The sequence below is a fragment of the Aquarana catesbeiana genome, linkage group LG02 (genome assembly GCF_042186555.1).
Source record: "Aquarana catesbeiana isolate 2022-GZ linkage group LG02, ASM4218655v1, whole genome shotgun sequence".
Classification (NCBI taxonomy): Eukaryota; Metazoa; Chordata; class Amphibia; order Anura; family Ranidae; genus Aquarana; species Aquarana catesbeiana.
The window spans coordinates 752,090,022-752,109,775 of record NC_133325.1 but is presented as its reverse complement, the minus strand read 5'-3'; the positions used below and the strand labels follow the sequence as shown (position 1 = coordinate 752,109,775).

The following is a 19,754-nucleotide window of genomic DNA, read 5'->3' as shown; positions in this document are numbered from 1 at the left end:
ATTTTTATTTTTTTTATTGAATGTTTTATACCAGGGGTCTCCAACCCCCGGGCCCGCGGCCCACTACCGGGCCGCAGCCTGTTTACAAGTGGGCCGCGAAGTCTCCACAATCTGCAGCGGCGGCGGGCGAGCAGAGAGATCACCGCACTTCCGCCCGCACAGCCCCGCCGCTACACTGTTGGGGTGAAGCAGGCGAGCAGAGAATTGACATCATCCGCCCGCCCACATCACCGCTGTTCCACCCACACAGCACTGTTGGAGGTGAAGCGGGGGAACAGAGAGATGACATCATCTCTCACCGCCTGCCCCGCATCACCGCTGTTCTCTCTCACGCGGAACCCACCACTCAACTGCATCTGCCTCTGTGCTTAGTGACAATTTGCAGGAGACAGTGGCATGTGCAATCTGCATCTGGTGGCAAGTGACTGTGGCAATCTGCATCTGGTGGCAAGTGACTGTGGCAATCTGCATCTGGTGGCATGTGGCAAGTGACTGTGGCAATTTGCATCTGGTGGCATGTGGCAAGTGACTGTGGCAATCTGCATCTGGTGGCATGTGACTGTGGCAATCTGCATCTGGTGGCATGTGACTGTGGCAATCTGCATCTGGTGGCATGTGACTGTGGCAATCTGCATCTGGTGGCATGTGACTGTGGCAATCTGCATCTGGTGGCATGTGACTGTGGCAATCTACATCTGGTGGCATGTGACTGTGGCAATCTACATCTGGTGGCAAGTGACTGTGGCAATTTGCATCTGGTGGCATGTGGCAAGTGACTGTGGCAATCTGCATCTGGTGGCATGTGACTGTGGCAATCTACATCTGGTGGCATGTGGCAATCTGATGATAGGCACCGTGGCAAGCTTCATCTGGTGGCAGATTCTGCATTATGGTGAGTTGAACTATTTAATTTTATATTACAATATAATAAAAATAATGCGCTTCAATCTAGGGCTGCAACTAACGATTATTTTTATAATCGATTAGTTGGCCGAATATTATTTCGATTAATCGGATAATAACCTTAAAAAAAGTGTGGTGTATAATTTAATATGTAAAGTTTAAAAAAAATGTATTCTTAAAAAATCTCTATGCAGTCGTAAAAATAAATAACCAACTATATGTTTAGGGAGAAAAATCTCTAATCCACTCTGAGAATAACAGACAGAATATAATATTGGAGGTTGAATCTGGTAAATAGACTAGGAGATCACATTTTTTATTTGGACCCCTTTCACAATGGGGTGCATGTAATGATCCCTGCCCCCTGTAATGTTCCCGGCCTCCTTGTAATGTGCCCTGTTCCCATGTGCCCTGCCTGCATGTAATATGCCCTGCTTCCACGTAATGTGGCTTGCCTCCATGTAAAAGTTTACTTTAAATATAATAGTAATGCCTTCTATTACCTCCAGTCTATCAGCCTTCACCCTCTCTGGGTTCAGATGCTGATCTTCCCTGCACAGTCTTTAAAGTATTTTTTTTAAAACAACAAACATGTTATACTTACCTGCTCTGTGTAATGGTTTTGCACAGAGCAGCCCAGATTCTTCTCTTCTGGGGTTCCTCACCGATGCTTCTGGCTCCTCCTGCCTTCAGAGTGCCCCAATAGCAAGCTACAAATTATAGTATAGTGTGCCCCTATAACAAGGTAGAAAACTTCTGCCTTTACACCCACTCACTTCCTGCCCAGGACTACATGTTCCATGAGGCATTGCTCCACACACATTCACATTCACAAGTTCTCAGGCACTTACTGACATGTATGGACAGTGTACTGAGCTGTATTTCCTGATATGTAAACAAATATTGTCTTCTGTATGCAGGCCAACTAATCAGCTGGCCGATTAATCGATTATGAAAATAGTTGACAACTATTTTTATAATCGATTAGTTGTTTCAGCCCTACTTCAATCATCCTGACACCACATTAACCATGGTGTTGTGATGATTGAAGTGCTAACACCAGCCTTTTTCTGACAAATTGGCCGCAAAAAAACGCATAGTCACCCAGACCACATCCACAATGCCGGTCCTCTGTGTCAAAAAGGTTGGGGACCACTGTTTTTTATACTATACTCCTATAGCATGGCTGCAGTATCTGGCTGTCACTGTTAGCATGTCCACAGTCTCAGACCCTCCTTTGTAGAATACCAATAGTCTCTGACCTTCTATTGCATGTCTGAAGTCTCAGCCCATCTCTTGTAGAATGCCGGTAGTCTTTTGACCATCGCTCAATTTTGTGTGTTTGACCTTTTTGGTAGGCAACATGCTATATATTCCAATATAAGAGTTTTTCTAATGTAACGTTTCAAGCATCACTGTGTGTGTGTGTATGTATGTATGTATGTATGTATGTATGTGTGTGTATGTGTGTATATATATATATATATATATATATATATATATATATATATATATATATATATATATATACATATATACACACACATACATACATATACACACACACACAGTGATGCTTGAAACATTACATTAGAAAAACTCTTATATTGGAATATATAGCATATATATTTTATTATTAATAAATATAAAAAAAAAATCTCTCTTCAGTCGAATACAAACCTTTACTTTGAATGTCGACCATCCACATGTTGATATAGCCAGTCTCTGGAAATGCATCATTGTCTACAAATCACACAGTCTATGTTCAGACATAATTGGTTACATTATGCCCAACAAATAAACGTGTTCATCCTTTTATAATGGTCTGCAAGTCTTGCTGTCCAGACAGGTAAACTCACCACTGTGGCTTTGTGACGTTGTTGTGATTTTTCCATATAAATATTTGACTTTCTTCCTTCCTGCTCTTTATTTTAAATTTGGTAAACCTTATTTTACAAATATAATATTTATATGAAATTGCTGTTAAGGAGCTGTTATGTGTACAGCTCTGGCCAGACGTTTTAAGAATGACACAAATATTAATTTTTACAAAGTCTGCTGCTTCTGTGTTTTTAGATCCTTTTTGTCAGATTTTACAATGTTATACTGAAGTATAATTGCAAGCTATTCACCCCGACATGCTGTCCATCAACTTCTAGGCCACATCCTGACTGATGGCAGCCCATTCTTGCATAATCAATGCTTGGAGTTTGTCAGGATTTGTGGGGTTTTTTCTTCTTGTTCACTCGCCTCTTGAGGCTTGGCCAAAAGTTCTCAATGGGATTAAGGTCTGGGGTGTTTCCTAGCCATAAACCCAAAATTTTTGTTTCCCAAGCCACGTAGTTATCACTTTTGCCTTATGGCAAGGTGCTTCATAATGCTGGAAAAGCCCTTATTTGTCACCAAACTGTTCTTGGATGGTTGGGAGAAGTTGCTCTCGGAGGATGTTTTTGTACCATTCTTTATTCATGGCTGTGTTCTTATGCCCAGTACACACGGTCGGACATTCCGACAACAAAATCCATGGATTTTTTCCGACGGATTTTGGTCCAAACTTGTCTTGCATACACACGGTCGCACAAAGTTGTTGGAAAATCCGATCGTTCTGGACGCGGTGACGTAAAACACGTACGTCGGGACTATAAACGGGGCAGTAGCCAATAGCTTTCGTCTCTTAATTTATTCTGAGCATGCGTGGCACTTTGTGCGTCGGATTTGTGTACACACGATCGGAATTTAACCGATCGGATTTTGTTGTCGGAAAATTTTATAGCCTGCTCTCAAACTTTGTGTGTCGGAAATTCCAACGGAAAAAGTCCGCTGGAGCCCACACACGATCACAATTTCCGACAACACAATCCGATCGCACTTTGCACTTTTTCCGTCGGAAAATCCGACCGTGTGTACAGGGCATTAGGCAAAATTGTGAGTGAGCCCACTCCCTTGGCTGAGAAACAACCCCACACATGAATGGTCTCAGGGTGCTTTACTATTGGCATGACACAGGACTGATGGTAGCGCTCACCTTTTCTTCTCCGGACAAGGCTTTTTTTTATCGGATGCCTAAACAATTGAAAAGGGGATTCATCAGAGAAAATGACTTTACCCCAGTCCTTAGAAGTCCAATCCCTGTACCTTTTGCAGAATATCACTCTGCCCCTGATGGTTTTTCCTGGAGAGAAGTGGCTTCTTTACTGCCCTTCTTAAAACCAGGCCATCTTGCAAAAGTTTTCGCCTCACTGTGCATGCAGATGTACTCACACCTGCCTGCTGCCATTCCTGAGCAAGATCTGCACTGGTGGGGCCCCGATCCTGCAGCTGAATCAAATGTAGGAGGCAGGCCTGGAGCTTGCTGGACTTTCTTGGGCTTCCTGAAGCCTTCTTCACAACAATTGAACCTTTCTCCTTGAATTTCTTGATGATCCGATAATTGGTTGATTTAGGTGCAATCTTGGTAGCAGCAATATCCTTGCCTGTGAATCCCCTTTTTGTGCAAAGCAATGATGACTGCATATGTTTCCTTGCAGGTAACCATGGTTAACAGTGGAAGAACAGTGATTTCAAGCACCACCCTCCTTTTAAAGCTTCCAGTCTGTTATTCTAACTCAATCAGCATTAGAGTGATTTCCAGCCTTGTCCTTGTGACACCTGTGTTAACGAGAGAATCACTGACATGGCAGTGATTGTGGCAGGGCTGGAATGCAGTGGAACTGTTGTGTTTTTTTTTTTTTTTTTATGGGTTTAAATTCATTTTCATGGCAAAGAGGGACTTTGAAATTAATTGCAATTCATCTGATCACTTTTCATAACATTCCGGAGTATATGCAAATCGCCACCATAAAAACTGAGGCAGCAGATTTTGTGAAAATTTTATATTTGTGTCATTCTCAAAACTTCTGGCCACGGCCATACTCTAATTTTAGCTGTTGATGTTTTAGTTTTTATTTAACGCTATCTTTGTGCTTTTCTTACGTGGTTATATTTAGTTATGTTATAGTTCTCTAAATGTTTTGCCTTGATGTGACATTTTTTACATTAAGGCTTTCATGCACACGGGATGTTTTAAAACCTCTCCTGAACGATGTAACTTGAGAGATAGTAACCGACGTTTAAAAACGTCCGTTGTGCCCCGTTTACGCGCTGCGTTTAGCCATTTTTGCTTTTTCAAGCTGTTACAGGCATTGGCATTTCAAATGCCTCTGAACATCTGTCCTGAACGCAATTTTTTTTTGCTCTGCAAAAATGCTTCTAACCTCAGCTGCGTACAAACGACTATAAAGAACCCTGTGTACATGTACTGATAAGATAACATAGAGGAGAGTTCCGGGGGAGCTGAAAAAAACGCCTAACTGCTTCTAAACGCATGTTTACCAGCAGCAGTGTACATTGAGGCCTTAGGGTTCATGCAAACTGCTGCTCCGAAACTGACATTTTTGGGTCTTGAGGAGTTTTTTGCCTAAGCCCCTCAACAGCCCTCAATTAAAGCCTACCGTATGTGTCCACGTGCATGTAGGCTTTTAGAGGAGTTTAGGAGCAGAAATGTTTAGATGCAGTCAATGCTCCTCTCCTGAACACAGGAGATAGAAGATTCGCATTCAGGAGAGTATGTTTGTTAGGCATAAAAAAAATGCCAAACCCATTTAGATGCACAAAAGTGCTAGCCGTGTTTAGCACTTGATTGTTTTTTTTGTTTTTTTTGTTTTTTTTTGTTTTTTAATTTTATTTCAGTGGCCATAATTACAAATTCAATAAATTACAATTCTGGCCAATTAAATGAATGTTGAAATGCCAAACGTACACTAACATGTCTGAACACATTTGAAAAACTCCCTGCTTAGGTTGTTTTTAACCACTTCCAGACCACCCGCCCTCCTTATACATGGGTACTTTGAGTTTGAATACCATTGTTATGGCAGCAGATAGCTGCCATGACCCTGGTGTTTTTAAAAGCTGCGGGCTGTCTGCTTTCAGATAAAAGTGGTCTCCGCTGCGCATTCGCCGTGAGATCACTTTTAGCAGCGGGAGGAGAAGTGCCCACCCCCTCCCTCTGCGTCCAGGTCATCTCCGCCTCTTTTCAGAGCCGTTGGTAGCGGCAGAGACAATCTGGTCCTTTTCCCTCTCAGGCTGGAAGTCGTGTGAGGAAATGATGGCCCCCACTCGACTCTTCCGCTCAATGGTCTTAAAGGTGTTTTTATTTATTTATTTTTTTTTACTGCATTTAAGTGTAAATGTGAGATCTGAGGTCTTTTTGACCCCAGATCTTACATTAAAGAGGTCCTGTCATGCTTTTTTTTTTTTTTTCTATTACAAGGGATTCCTTGTAATAGGAATAAAAGTGATCCAAAAGTTTTTTTTTTTTTTTAAAGGGACAATGTAAAAATAAAAAATTTAAAGCACTCCGTCCTGCCGTGCTTGCGCTCGCATATGTAAACGGTGTTCAAAATATACATGTGAGGTATCACCATGGTTGTTAGAGTGAGAGCAATAAATCTAGCAAAAGACCTACTCTATAACTCAAAACTTGTAACCTGTAGAAATTTTTAAACTTCGCCTATGGAGATTTTTAAGGGTCAAAGTTTGTCGCCACTCCACGAGCGGGCGCAGTTTTGAAGCATGACATGTTGGGTATCAATTTACTCGTCGTAACATTATCTTTAACAATATTAAAAAAAAAATGGGCTAACTGTACTAATTTCTTATTTTTTAATTCTAAAAATGTGTTTTTTATTTCCCCAAAAAAATTGCGTTTGCAAGACCGATGCACAAATACGGTGTGACCTAAAGTATTGCAATGATCGCCATTTTATTCTCTAGGGTGTCTCAAAAAAAGAAAAAAAAAAAGAAAAAAATCTCTTTCGTTCATCGATGGACACAGCGCCTCCTTAATCTTGACCATTGGGTTATATTGCCTCCGCAGGAGTAAGACTAGACTTAACAAAAAACACCTGGCTACGCCCATGGGCTGTCCTCAGTATATAACCCCCTTCCTGCTCTAGGTATTCAGTTTAATTCTGTCTAGCCAAGAGTAAGGACCTAAGTCCTTGCTGGGATCTTTTGGTCCTAGCAAATTTTGCTTTCTCTTTCTTCCATGCATCTTCTCCTGGAAGATCTACAATCAACTGCCGGGCTGGGCGACGGACTGGATAATCTAGAGGCAGTGGTCTCCCCAGTCCAGCAAGTGAGCGCGCGCAGACCTCAGCTACGCGCTAGGTTGGCCGCGGCATAGCCTCAATGAACGGAGGCTGGCCCACGAGTTAAATGTCTCGCAGGGTTGCATACGAATTGCCTCTGGTCCGAGTCGCAGCGGTCCCTTGACCGACAGCCCCCCCGCTTCGGTGGCAAGGAATTCTGTCTTTAGGGTCACCCGCACCATGGATCGGTAAGTACAGTCCCCCTCTCCTCCTTTGTGCGGTTCGGGGTGGACGTGGGTACCCTCTAGGGATGGTCGGACCTGCCTGCAGGATCCCTGCTCCCCATCCTAAAGTCCCTTGGTTAAGCTGGGCTTCCCCCTCCCCCATGGATTGGTGGGAGCCCCAGGGCAGGCAGCAGGGACCCCTGGGGGTCTCCCCCGCCATTCCCCTTCCTGGTGGTGTGTGTCCTGCCCTGGCGGTATGGGAAGGGTGTTCCAGTGCAGAGGGTGCAGCGGAGACCCCAAGGTGCATGCCCTACTGTGTGTGCAGCGTTGGGTAGTGTGCAGTTTGGGGGTCCCAGTGCCGAGAGCACTGCGGTGTCCCCTTAAACGTTCACCCTGCCTGGTGGAGTACAGTACCTTTTTTTTGGATCCTGGCAGCATGCTTCAGCATGTCAAACGGCCGGCGGCCATGTTTGGGAGGTCCGATGACATCAAGGCGGCCATTTTCCCTTGGTTTGGCTGGTCTCCGAGTCATTTGTATCCCGGGTGGAAGTAGCACGTGGGCAAAGGCCTAGGAGGAAACATTTCCCACCTTCACCTGCTCAGTCTGCCTCATATCATTCTGAGCCTGATGCCGCCGGGGACGTGGCCCATCCAGGGGGGCTTAATATCACGCCCCCTGACCCGTCCGATAGTGAGGATGAATCCTCAGCAGTCACAGCAGTGAGTGAAAAAGCGCTTGTGAACGCGCTTAAAAATGGAGGATGCGGCTGATGGGGCCACGGATGTGGCTGTGTCCTTTGGTATACATAAGTCGCCTCGCACACCAAAGGTGTTTCCTTATCTGCCTTATTTTGATAGATTTACTTATAAGGAATGGGAGCAACCAAAGTTACCTTTTGTGATCCCCAAGCGTTTCTCAGTATGGTACCCCTTTGAGGAACCGCTTTTAAAAAAGTGGACTACCCCACCAGTGGTGGACCCTCCTGTCTCCAGGTTGAATAAAGCAACCATGATCCCAGTAGAGGAATCCCCATCCTCTAAGGATCCGGCTGACAGGAAAGCGGAGGCTGTGGCACACAGCAAGTTTACTTTGGCTGGTTCAGCAATGTGACCGGTCCTAGCCTCGGCCCTGGTGTCTCAGACTTTAACCGAATGGGCCAAGCTTTTGCGCCAAGGTTTGGGTAATGAGCAGGTTCCTGCTGCTTATGTTGATCTGGCAGACCAGTTGGTCCGAAGGCTGCAGTTTATATGTGATGCATCTTTGGAATTCGACTCCCCTGCTGTCCAAACTTTCCGTTTCAGTGGTTATTAGACGTCTGCTGTGGCTTAAGAACTGATCTGCAGACCAAGCCTCTAAGAAAGCTCTCATTGATCTGCCCTTTTTAAGGTGATTGCCTGTTTGGGGCTACCCTGGATGACATCATTAAGGGTGTCACGGGGGGGGGGGGGAGTACCTTCCTTCCTTCCACAGCCTAAAAAAGGGAAGGAGCCACATCGCAGACGGGGGGGGGGGGGGGGCTCTTCCTTCACAGCCCATAAGAAATTATTTCGGGCTACTTGGACTGCAGATAAGGGAAACAGATCTCAAGTCTTTCCCAGGAGGTTCAAAGCAATCTTGGTTGGGTAAACCTAAAATTGGCCTTTCCAGTCCCGCAGACAAGACCCCTTCAGCATTAAGGTCTGCCCTCACCCATAATTGGGGTGGCGGGGACATCTTCACTAGTTTCCAGCTTCGCGGACCTCCTTTTGTGAGCGTCCAGGAGATCCCCGAATTGATCCTTTTGGGAGTTTGTCCGCTTCAGGGGGCCCTGAGTCTCCCTGTGCGGACATAGTTCTTGCAAAGGTTCAGGTGATGTCCGAACTACCCAAAGTCTCCTTTATCCCCGTCCAGGAAATTGAATTACCTGGGTCGGACTCTGGATTTAATACTGACCAGGGTCGTCCTTTTTTTTTTTTTTTTTTTTTTTTTTTTTTTTTCTACTCAAACTTCTGCTCCTTCAGCAGGTTTAGTTAAACAGGAAGTTACCGAGACTCGTGGCAATCTCATGGGTTCCTCTGGTAAGCGCCGCACACCTTCCTCTTCTGCGGTGCCTGTGAAGGACTGAGGGCGAAAGTCTTCTGGTCATTCTGGTGGCCATAAACGTCCCTTGGGAGCTACCTCTCAGAGAGGACCAGTGGTCCCAAAGGCTGATTTACCATCCTGCTTTACAGTTGCTGGTTTTAATGGCCTAGCCATTGAAAGCCAGGTACTGAGAGATAGAGGTTTGTCGGGATCATCTACTATGTTGAAGGTGAGGAAGTTGACTGCTAGTAGATTTACACCATCGTATGTGGAAAGTGTACATTTCTTGGTGTTAGTCGATTGGCGCTCATCCTCGCTCCTTTTCTATAGGTCAGATCTTGGCCTTCATGCAACGGGGCATTGAGCAGAGGTTGGCCTTGAGTACCATCAAGGGCCAGGTGTCTGCCTTAGCAGTTTTCTTTCAGCGACCCCCCCCCCCCCCCCCCCCCCCGCCACTCAATCTTTAGTTTGTACCTTCATTCAAGGAGTCCGGCATGTGGCTCCGCCTGTATTGTCTTTTTTCGAGAAATTTCGGGAGATTCCCTTACCCAAGTTGTCACAGAAGGTGGCATTCTTGGTGGCTACTACATCTGCCCGTAGCGTGTCGGAGTTAGAGGCATTATCCTATCGTACTCCCTATTTGGTGGTCCACAGAGACGAGGTGGTTCTTCATCCCTGTCTATCGTTCCTACCTAAAGTGTTCATTTGAATGAGGACATTGTTTTGCCATCCTTGTGTCCCAAGTCGGCTCATCCCAAGGAATTTGCTTTGCATACTTTGGATGTGATTTGTGCAATTTGGGTGTATCTGGCAGCCATGGAGTCCTTTCTGAGGTCAGACTCACTTTTTGTGGTTACACAAGGACCAAGGAAAGGGCTGGCTGCTTTTTCGGCTACCATCTCCAGATGGATCAAATAGACTGTGACTCAGGCCTATTCTTTTAAAGGTCTGGTTCCTTTCCCTGCCACGGCACATTCTACTCGGGCGCTTAGTAATTCTTGGGCCTTCCGTCATCAAGTGTCAATAACAATGGTTTGCAAGGCGGCCACTTGGTCGTCAGCGCATACCTTTACTAAATTCTATAAAGTAGATTTTTTGGCATCTGCGGATGCTTCTTTTGGCTGCAAGGTTTTGCAGGCTGCTGTTTGAAGAGGGGGGTTCCCTCTTGAGGGGTGTTTTTTCTTCAAATTTTTATGGGGCTCCTGTGACTCAGTTAAGGCTCTTGTGTCCTGGTTAGGGCTCTTGTGGTTAGCCTTGGGTTATTTTGCCCACTCCTCATTTTTCTTTGGCACTGCTTTTAGACATCCCAATGTTCAAGATTAAGGAGGCGCTGTGTCCATCAAACGAAAGAGAAAATTGAATTTTTGTACTCACCGTAAAATCAATTTCTGAGTTCATCGATGGACACAGCACCCACCTCTCTATGGTGGCGAACTCGGAGAAATGGATTTTACGGTGAAAACAAAAACCCCATTTTTAATTTTGTAAAAAATAGGCCCGGTCCTCAAGTGGTTAATGCTAACTTTTCCTATCGAGACAAACAGTATTTACAATAAACCAGTATTCATGAGACCTTACTCAAGAATAGCAAAAGCAGGTCAGTGGTTTTCTGCAGGCAGTACACCACCAGCCCTATCGACTGCTCATATGCAGTATACACATCACATAATGCCATTTTAATTCCAAAGAATCTATAAGACTTTCTTATAAATTAAAGTACAGTAGAGCTAAACCTGGGAACAGAAATGTAATATATTGCAGCTTTACCTGTCCTTAGATGTGGTGGCTGATTTTGTTTTCTCCTTCTCCCTTTAACTTTTTTTTTTTAACATTACATTTTTGCAAGTACAGAAAATACCAGTTGATCCCGTCAGAATTCCAGTGTTTGTGTAACATCCTGTGTACCTGACTGTAATCTCAAACAAAGCTGTTATCAGCTTCCCCAGCTATCTTCTTTGAAATACAGAATACCTTCCAATTAGAGCTGCACGATTTTGGCTAAAATGGGAATCACGATTCTTGCAGCGTAACATCATCTTTCACATTATACAAAAAAAATGGCTAACTTTACTGTTTAGTTTTTTTTTTTTTTTTGTAATTCATTAAAGTGTAGTTTTAAAAAAACAGTGCGCAAATACAGTGTGACATAAAATATTGCAACAACCACCATTTTATTCTTTTTTTTCGTTTTTTTTTTTTTTTTTTCCTCTTCATGTATAGAATGCATTAAGGTAAAAAAAGAAAAAAAAAAAAACTTGAGGCTTTAAAACCACATTTAAGGCCTTAAGCACCCGGGTATATAATATTCTGCACTCCGATCCACACTGTTCTGGGTCCATTTACACACCTGCATTTTGGTCCATAGTGTATAGCTGCATAAGTCAAAACCAAGAAGTCTGCATTTGTGATCTGATATTAACAGAATTTTACACAGTATGCATGCAGACGTTTGTGAAAATGTTAACGTGCAAAAAATGGCAACCACGCCAACCTATAACTAGCATTGGCAGCAAGGTGCACATGGAAGGGCGACGCACATTGCACAAACAAAAGATTTCCCAGCACACTTACCTGCCAGCCTGCAAAATAACTAAATTGTCCTGTCTAACAGTTTTCGTTAAAAACAGAGCCCAATTCAACGAACCTCGGTATTTACTGCGGTCCTAACTCTAAATTTCCATAGCCGCCATAGTAGGAGCTCATACGTCAATGGATAGATTATGGGCAGGTGTTCCTGGAAGGATCTGTATGTCGTCTTGTACAGATCACTGACCAAGGGGCCCTATAAATCTCAATGCAGACAAAGACCTTTATCTCTAGGATGGAAAAGGAATAGAAAAGCGAAAGAGGAAGGAAAGAGCAAAAGAATAAGGAAACCATACCACGCTATCAAAGATTTTAAAAAGCCAAGACACATTAGGACATTAGGCATTCCCCGACAGATATTTGATCCATGGGTCCCAAGTTTTTTTCCAACTCTGTCATTTTATCGTTCAAGTTAGCGTAAAGCCTTTCATTAATTCTTATCCAGGATAATTTGGCCTTAACCAATTCAAACAACACTATAGAAGACTTCCAAGACCTGGTTATAGCAATTCTTATGGCTATGAATACAAATGCCTAAGAGCCTCTAGTTTTTTTTTTTTTTTTAATTTGTTAAAGCATATATAAAATTTTAAACCCTTATCCAAAATCTTCGCTTTTTTTAAACATGTCCTCCAGATATGAAGGATCGAACACTTTTGTCCACAGCCCCTGAAACATAAAGGCGAGGCTGCCGGGACATAAGAGACCGATCTTGACGGGGCCATGTACCATCGAAGTAAAACTTTATGGTTGGACTCTATCCACTTGAAGACCAGGCCTTTTCTGACACGAACAGTAAAAATCTGTATATTTTTGCAGAAAATTACTTGGAACCCCCAAACATTATTTTATTTTTAGCAGAGACCCTGGAGAATAAAATGGCGGTCGTTATTATGTCACAATTTCTCCCAATGACACCAACAATGGGGCCCAATAACTCCAATGATGGGACACAATTGCTCCCAATGACCCAAACGAAGGGATTTAATTCCTCCCACTAACACAAATGATGGGGCACAATTCCTCCTTCTGACACCAAAGATGGGGCATTGTTTTTTCCTACTGACGTTGGGACCTTTTCTACTTCCGATGGCCACAGTCCGGCCCTTCTAAAGTCTGAAGGACTGTAAACTGGCCCTTTTTTGTTTAGAAAGCTTGGAGCCCCTGTCCTAGACCATAAAGATGATCAGAGACATTCCAGTCTCTGTGTCTGTAAGGCCCTCTGTAGTCTCAGTGTCCCCCCCCAGTCTGTGGTTCCTCAGTCAGTGTCAGAAAGTGTGGTTGTCAAGTTTGTGTCCGCAACTATTGTTTCTCTTAGAACCCTTTCACACTGGGGCGGTTTGCAGGCACTATTGCGCTAATAATAGCGCCTGCAAACTGACCCGAAAGTGCCGCTGCTTTCATTCCAGTGTGAAAGCCCCGAGGGCTTTCACACTGGAGCGATGCGCTGGCAGGACGGTAAAAAAAGTCCTGCTAGCAGCATCTTCGGAGCGGTGAAGGAGCGGAGTGTATACCGCTCCTTCACCGCTCCTGCCCGTTGAAATCAATGGGACGGCGCGGCTATACCGCCAGCAAAGCGCCTCTGCAGAGGCGCTTTGTGGTGGTATTTAACCCTTTCTCGGCCACTAGCGGGGGTAAAACCGCCCCGCTAGCGCCCGAATACCGACGGTAAAACGCCGCTAATAATAGCGGCGTTTTACCGCCGCCCCCGCCCCCGCCCCAGTGTGAAAGGGCTCTTAGTGTAGTGAAGGCAGTGGATGGACCAGAGTGTATGGTGGTGCCAACCCCTCCTCGGCGTAGCAGAAGTGGAGTGAGGGATGGATTGGACGATGGTGGAGGGGGAGGTGGGAAGGGCATGGTGCAGAATGCAAGGTGAATGATGTGGGGGGAAAGGGTTAATGGGGGGGGGTTTGGAATCGCACCCGGATGGCGATTACATCTCAAAATGTTTCTTAGCCTGGATTGTGTTTAAGTTGAGGTTCGGGGTTTGTAGTTGTCATTAAAATATGTTTCTTTCTATGTAATCTTGTCAGGAAACGGTTTTCTTTATTTGCTAATGTAAGCACGCTTGTTTTTGTATAGTTGTTGTTTATTTTTGTGTAAACATGTTTTATTAATGAACTGTATGTTTGTATGACTTTTTAATTTAAAAAAATTACCAATAATCATGGCCTCCTGGAGGAGTGAGGCTCATCGTGGGTAGAAGAGTAGTTGGATAGGATAAATCATAGATCAATGATTGATTAATAAGATACATAGCAATGCAAGGAATGCACAGACTTTCATGTGCCTCAAATGCACTATTCCAATTCCATAAAAGGGTTTCCTATTTAGTAGGGTTGTCTCGATACCACTTTTTTAAGACTGAGTACAAGTACCGATACTTTTTTCCAAGTACTCACCGATACCAATTACCGATACTTTTTTTTTAATGTCATGTGACAGTGGCACGTAACTTAAACAAAACAGTAGTTTTTGTTTTTACAATTTTTTTTTTTTTTTATTATTTTTTACAATTTATTTTGTTATGTTTTTTACAATGCGTTCTTTTTATAAAGGGGGGGGGGGAGTGGACAGTGTCGGTGTGTTTTTTTTTTTTTTTTTTTTATTATTATTATTAGCCCTGTTGGGGAGCTTTGGAAAGAGATCAAGGGTCTTAACAGACCTCTGACATCTCCCCTTTGAGACAGGGAAAGGGACTGAGGACACATGTTTCCCAGTCCCCTTCTCAGCAGCCTCAGCTGCACTGAAAATGAATGGAGAGAAGACATAGGCTTCTCTCCATTCATAAACTGAGACATCGTAATCACAGGTTACAATGTTTCAGTTATGTGAATGGACAGAGTTAGTTATCACTGACTGTTCATTTGCAAAAGGAAGGAGCCAGATTTACTGGCTCTTATCTCCGCTCTCCATCCTGAAAGATCGAGGGGGACATGGAGGAGAAAGGAGGGGGGGACAGAAAGGAGGGGGACACGGAGGAGAAAGGAGGGGGACACGGAGGAGAAAGGAGGGGGACACGGAGGACAGTCAGCGGTGATCGGTGCAGCTTTGAGGGCAGTTACAAGCACTGATCACCGCTGTGTAGATTTCACTATAGCAGCTGAAAGCGGGGGGGGGGGGGGGGGCAACCCTACTATTTAGGGTTCCAAAAAGATTTTCAGGCTTAGCTCAGTATTGAGGCCCTTCGGCTGAAGGGTCTGGAGCCTGAAAATCCATAATTTTTCTTTCCTCAGGAGCACAGTGTCAAAGTTGCCCCTTCGGTCAGAAAGATTGAGGGCAAAAAAGCCCTTTTACTTTAAGCCCACAAGTGTTACTCTGATGGAATTCAAGGAAATGCTAAGCTATTGGGGTATCTTCTTTTAATCTGATACTTTTTAGATGTTCAGCAAATCTGACACGTAGCTGGCGTTTCGTTTTGCCAACATATAACTTGTGGCAAGGACATTCAAGAATATAGAGGACTTTTGATGTAGCACAATTGATAAACGATTTAATTTCAAATTTGGATGCATGTCCTGCCAGCTTATACCATCTGTGCATATTTGGCTCTTTTGTATGATTTTAACGTTTTAAAGTAACAAGTAGATAGTAGAAATATGACCTGAGTGTTTATCATATGATCTGCACAGAGCTTCAAAAGCTGTGAAGCTAAAAAAAACGTTACCTGTACGTTGCAGTGGGTGGACAAAATGGGTCAGCTGCGTATGACGATTGTTACTACCTTTTTATCACTTGCCCCTCTCTTTTTAGATTGTGAGCTCTCAGGAGCAGGGCCCCCCTAACCACCAATCGTTTTGAATTGTATAATAACTGTATTGACAGTATGAAAATCCGGTATAATAAAATGAAGAGCTGTTAAAACTTGCATAAGGGTTTATTGATGTAGTTTGCATACACCCTAACCTTTTGAATTCTGTGCAGCCGCCCTATTGGGTATTCATTTGCTTGATTAGTGCTGCAGGCTATAAACTGCAGCTCTGATCTGTGTATTCTGAGGGCGAAGAAGTGCCGCTGTCAGAATACAATGACACAGTGGGGAGGATTCCCCCGTCCACATCGAGTGTGTGTGGCTGGAAGAATCGTGGGTCCGTTTTTTCGTTCAAGCTGATGGTTGACCCATGTATGGCCAACTTAAAGTGGTTCTAAAGGCTCAGTTTTTTACCTTCATGCATTATATGCCTTCTGTGTACAGCAGCCCTCCTCCCTAATATCTGAGCCCCGTTGCAGTCCAGCGGTGTGCACGAGAACTTCGGCTCTCTGGAAACTCTCCCTCCTCATCGGCTGAGACAGTCAATCACAACCAGGAGCAAGAGGGGGGCAGAGCCGAGCCACGACTTTGTGCGCGAATGGACACGCAGAGCAGCAGCTCAAGATCGAGCCTTCTTGGGTGTCCCCATAGCAAGTTGCTTGCTCTGGGAGCACTCAGCAGGAGGGAGGGGCCAGGAGTGTCGGCGGGGGACCCAAGAAGAGGAGCAAAACGGACAACAGAACAGCAAAACTACTGCACAGAGCAGGTAAGTATGACATGTTTGTCTTTGAATTGCATTTAATATCACTTTAAGCAGAAGTGTTCAGTGTTCACGCTTCCCCTTTCCGATTACGATAACAGGGTTTTGTGACCGCGGGTGTTATCAGTTTCATTGACAATATTTCTTGCTGTTTTTGTTTTGCAGCCTCGGCAGAAAAAGAAGCCATTAAGAGCAGATATACAAAAGTCATGGATGCCTATGGCCTGTTGGGAGTTCTGCGACTTAATCTTGGTAAGATTTTCTGAATGGCAGTCTTACTGGACCTGTACTAAACCCTTTAAGCTCTTATGTATATTTGTGCAGAACTAATGCCATGCAAATATACACTATATTGTCAAAAGTATTGGGACGTCTGCCTTTACACACACATGAACTTTAATGACATCCCAGTCTTAGTCTGTAGGGTTCAATATTGAGCTGGCCCACCCTTTGCAGCTATAACATCTTCAACTCTTCTGGGAAGGCTGTCCACAAGGTTTGGGAGTGTGTCTATGGAAATGTTTGACCATTCTTCCAAAAGCGCATTTGTGAGGTCAGGCACTGATGTTGGACAAGAAGGCCTGGCTTGCAGTCTCCACTCTAATTCATCCCAGAGGTGTTCTATTGGGTTGAGGTCAGGACTGTGCAGGCCAGTCAAGTTCCTCCACCCCAAACTCGCTCATCCATGTCTTTATGGACCTTGCTTTGTGCACTGGTGCCCGGTCATGTTGGAACAGGAAGGGGCCATCCCCAAACTGTTTCCACAAATTTGGAGGCATGAAAATATCCAAAATGTCTTGGTATGCTGATGCCTTAAGAGTTCCCTTCACTGGAACGAAGGGGCCAAGCCCAACCCCTGAGAAACAACCTCACACCATAATCCCCCCTCCACCAAATGATTTGGACCAGTGCACAAAGCAAGGTCCAAAAAAACATTGAGTTTGGGGTGGAGAAACTTGACTGGCCTGCGCAGCCCTGACCTCAGAGACCTCGTCTCTGTGGTCCTTCATATTGAATGCGTTGTCTACTAAACTGGAGCATGCAGACCTACTGATAATTCTGGCATTTGTAAGACTAGCAAAAGTGTGCATGTTCAGTGATAAGACGATTATGAAAGTGTGTGTCAGTGCAGTGGCAACAAGTAATTAAATACGACTCGCTGTTGTGCATAATGGTGTAAATGGCTGCAAGTGAAAACATGTGCATCAGTACAGTGCCAGCAAATAAATAAGTGTCTGTTGGTGCAGTGACCATAATAATTGGGGTTGATTTACTAAACTGAAGAGTGCAAAATTTGGTGTAGCTGTGCATGGTAGCCAATCAGCTTCTAACTTCAGCTTGTTCAATTGAGTTTTGACAAAACAGACTGGCAGCTGATTGGTTTCTATGCAGAGTTGCACCAGATTTTGCACTCTTCTTCAATTCTAGTGTTTATATAGTGGCGGTGAGTGAATAAGTGCATGGCGGTGCAATGGTGGCAAGTGAATAAATGCATTGCGTGAATAGGTGCATGTAGGTGCATGTTGGTACAAGTGATTCATTGCATGGCAATGCGGTGGTAGCAAATAAGTGCCCATAATTGCAGTGGGTAAATAAGTGTAGTGGGGGAGCAAATAAATGTACGCTGGCGATTAGTGAGTGGAATGTACTTGATGCAGGCACAGTGGTGTTGGATTGAGTGGGCAGGTGGTGAGTGGAGGGAGGTGGATAGGGTATAAGGTTTGAGAAAGTCATGATGCACAAATGGTGGTGAGACAAGGGTATGCTTGCAAGATAGGCTGATCCGTCTGAGTATACTTTTAATTCAGCTTCACCAATATATATTGAAGTCTGAAATGTGTGACTTTTAATTACCGTATTTATCGGCGTATAACACGCACCCCAAGTTTAGGAGGGAATTTTAAGGAAAAAAACTTTTAGGAGGGAAGTTTAAGGAAAAAAAACGTACATTTAAATGCCCGTCAATGCAACGTTATCGTGTCCATCTGCAGCCTTGTCAGTGCAGCTTTGCCCCAGTGCAGCCTTGTCAGTGCAGCTTTGCCCCAGTGCAGCCTTGCCCCAGTGCAGCCTTGTCAGTGCAGCTTTGCCCCAGTGCAGCCTTGTCAGTGCAGCTTTGCCCCAGTGCAGCCTTGTCAGTGCAGCTTTGCCCCAGTGCAGCCTTGTCAGTGCAGCTTTGCCCCAGTGCAGCCTTGTCAGTGCAGCTTTGCCCCAGTGCAGCCTTGTCAGTGCAGCTTTGCCCCAGTGCAGCCTTGTCAGTGCAGCTTTGCCCCAGTGCAGCCTTGTCAATGCAGCTTTGCCCCAGTGCAGCCTTGCCCCCAGTGTACATTACATGATCGCCGCCGACATACACAAGTTTAGTGTGTAGTTTTAAATATGGCGCCGTGGAGTTCGGAGGGACTCGGCGGAGCTGAACGAGCGCCGACGAGAACACAGTGACTGGGCGGAGCCGAGATACACATAGCCGAGGGTTCTCGGCTCTTCTCGGCGCCGTTCACAGTCACGCCCAGTCCCTATGATGGACATAACACAGATCCAATGGGCGTGACTGTGAACGGCGCCGAGAACCCTCGGCTATGTGTATCTCGGCTCCGCCCAGTCACTGTGTTCTCGGCGGCGCTCGTTCATCGCCGCCGAGCCCCTCCGAACTCCGCGGCGCCATATTTAAAACTACACGCTATGTGAATGTCAGCGGCGATCGCTCCGATAGATCACAAAATAGCGGGGATCAGCGTATAACACGCACCCACGATTTTCCCCTGATTTTAAGGGGAAAAAAGTGCGTGTTATACGCCGATAAATACGGTATGTGACAGCTGATGGCTGCTGTTATTCCAGGATAGGCCAAGAAGGGAAAAGAAAGGTCTGATCACTGGACTGTTTTACCTGCTCAACCCAAATACAAAAAAGTAATCTATTGGGGCTTACCTCTTCAATTTTGTGGTTGCATTCATTTTCTTTCTTTAGGCTAAAAATACTTTCAGCAAGTACAGAAATTACTTGTTCTTGCCAGAAATGCTACACCCTTTTCACTGCCCATGAGTTTAAAAGAAAGCACACACAATCTTATGCTTCTGCTTGCCCAATGAATAGTTATGCTTGTGTAAACTACTTACCCCATCAGCCTCAGTGGGGTTCCTCGAGCCATTGATAAGTCGCTTCTATTCAGAGTCTGGTGTAGCACAGGAAAATTAGGACAGTGTAAGATAAAGCTTAGGTCTCCTTTTTACAAAAATACTTTGTCTCTTATTATTATTAGCAGATGGTTAAAGAGACCCTTTCACTGGACTATTTACTTCAACGCCAATCTTCCCATAAGATTATATGTGTAGTTAGCATA

General features: G+C 44.6%; 1 protein-coding gene across 7 annotated transcripts in view; it reads left to right on the top strand.

Moving 5' to 3' along the window:
* Positions 1-19,754, top strand: part of SYNJ1 (synaptojanin 1) — a 177,813-nt gene that overhangs the window by 50,069 nt on the left and 107,990 nt on the right. For all 7 annotated transcript variants that reach the window (XM_073617128.1, XM_073617129.1, XM_073617131.1 and 4 more), the window contains exon 3: positions 16,583-16,669. In XM_073617128.1, coding sequence (XP_073473229.1) covers positions 16,583-16,669 — 87 coding nt within the window. The remainder of the gene's footprint in view (positions 1-16,582; positions 16,670-19,754) is intronic.